Below are 1683 nucleotides of genomic sequence, written 5' to 3'. Positions count from 1 at the left end.
CATAACATTATACGTATATATATATATATATATATTATTTTTATTATATTGACCTTTCAGCTGTGCCTGTCTAACAATACAGAAGTTACAATGATGAGGCGCACGTGCACTCGTGTTACCATATCCAATAATATAAAACTCACCTTTAGTCTTTACAGTCTTGGCTGTGTTTTATTGGACTAGCATTTAGTAAAATACAGTCACATTTCAATTATTATACAATATATGTGTATTTACATCATTACTATTTACAAATAAGTTCTTAAACTTATTTTTCTTAAAACATAGAACAGTAAATAAAGAAGTAAAGCAATCAATTATCTTTTCTAGTTATGACCTTTGAACTCGTTTGCTGCTTGACATAGGTTGCTAAGCCTTTAAAAATTTCGAATGGGGAGGACGAGAAACAAAATAATATTTTTTAGGTTATATATATTTACATTGAAAATAACCAAAAATTTTAAATTACTGTATCGATACCACAGACTTCCACTATAATTTATCAAGCTTAGTAACTAAGCTGTATTTGGGTCTAAAAAATATAAAATTTTGAGTAGACTAAAGACTCAACTTACCACCTTGAAGTTTTATATTGAAAGAATGAGATGACATCATACTACTTGAAAGTGGCTGAGAAATCCACTAGGGGGACATTCTGAGCTTTGGATTGGTTATTCACATGTCATAGCCAGAAGTAAGTGTATATAAGGCAGTGTTTCCAAAAATGGAAAGAGGTTAGGAGAGCCATTGTGTTTGATTCAGTACATAAGCGATATCTCAGCAAATAGAAAAAATAGGAGGTTCTTATTTTATATTCTAGCTTGTCAATATCAGTAAATTTATATCCTAATTTGTTCAAAACTATAGACTTTGTATTGTATTTTGATATCACAAACATTTAATTTGAACCGGTGCTGAATTCAACATATGTGACACAAAAAAATTATATTTAGGTGTGTTTTTTTAATATTTACTTTTAAATTAAGAAATTAACCAATGTGTAATACTAAAATTTGAATTATAATCTACAGTTTGGTACCAAACTTATTGACATAAATTCATAAAATAGTAGTTCAATAAAATCTTGGATGCAAGTCATGGCCTTTGACCTGTGACCCATGTAGAAAGGGTTAAAAATGTATAAACTAAATCTGTTGGCTTGAAATTAAAAGAATGTATTAACTGAATATCTTGCTCTTTTTTTTTTCAGTTCCTCCTCAACTCGAGGAGACATCACAAACAGAAAAGGGTGCAGATACTCTTAACAAGGAGGAAGTTTTGGAGAATCTCCCTTTCAGTCTTGTGTGTCCTGTCTCTGGAACTCCACCACCACATATTATCTGGCTAAAAGATGGAAGGGTTGTGTCTGCAGAGACTCATCCTGGATTGTCTTTTTTTGACAACAGAAGAAAGCTGCAGATTGATCATGCTCAGAAAGAGGATGCTGGAGAGTATGTATGTGTAGCCAGGAATGAAGTGGGTGAGATTAGGAAGAAGTTCGATTTGGATGTTCTGGGTGAGAAGAATCCTAATTTTCTTCACCAATTTTACTGTTTTTTAATTGGAAAGTTTCAAACTTTGTCAGGTATCCTCAATTCCATCAGAAGACCAAACGGTCTCGACAGTGATACAAAGTTATAGCTGTAAAAAACATTCAAACAAACTGATAATTTCTTTCTGTAT

The 1683-nt window shown here is 31.8% G+C and overlaps 1 protein-coding gene across 1 annotated transcript in view; it reads left to right on the top strand.

The window, feature by feature from the left end:
• The window catches only part of LOC106476925 (hemicentin-2-like), a gene marked incomplete at both ends in the record, with an annotated part of 12942 nt that extends 11357 nt beyond the window's left edge, over positions 1-1585 (top strand). Inside the window, one exon of the mRNA XM_013937541.2 lies at positions 1211-1585. Coding sequence (XP_013792995.2) covers positions 1211-1585 — 375 coding nt within the window. The remainder of the gene's footprint in view (positions 1-1210) is intronic.
• Between the last annotated feature and the right edge of the window lie 98 nt (positions 1586-1683).

This window comes from Limulus polyphemus, unplaced genomic scaffold (genome assembly GCF_000517525.1).
Source record: "Limulus polyphemus unplaced genomic scaffold, Limulus_polyphemus-2.1.2 Scaffold12128, whole genome shotgun sequence".
Lineage (NCBI taxonomy): Eukaryota > Metazoa > Arthropoda > Merostomata > Xiphosura > Limulidae > Limulus > Limulus polyphemus.
Note: the sequence above shows the minus strand (reverse complement) of the source record. Positions and strands in the feature narration are given on the sequence as shown.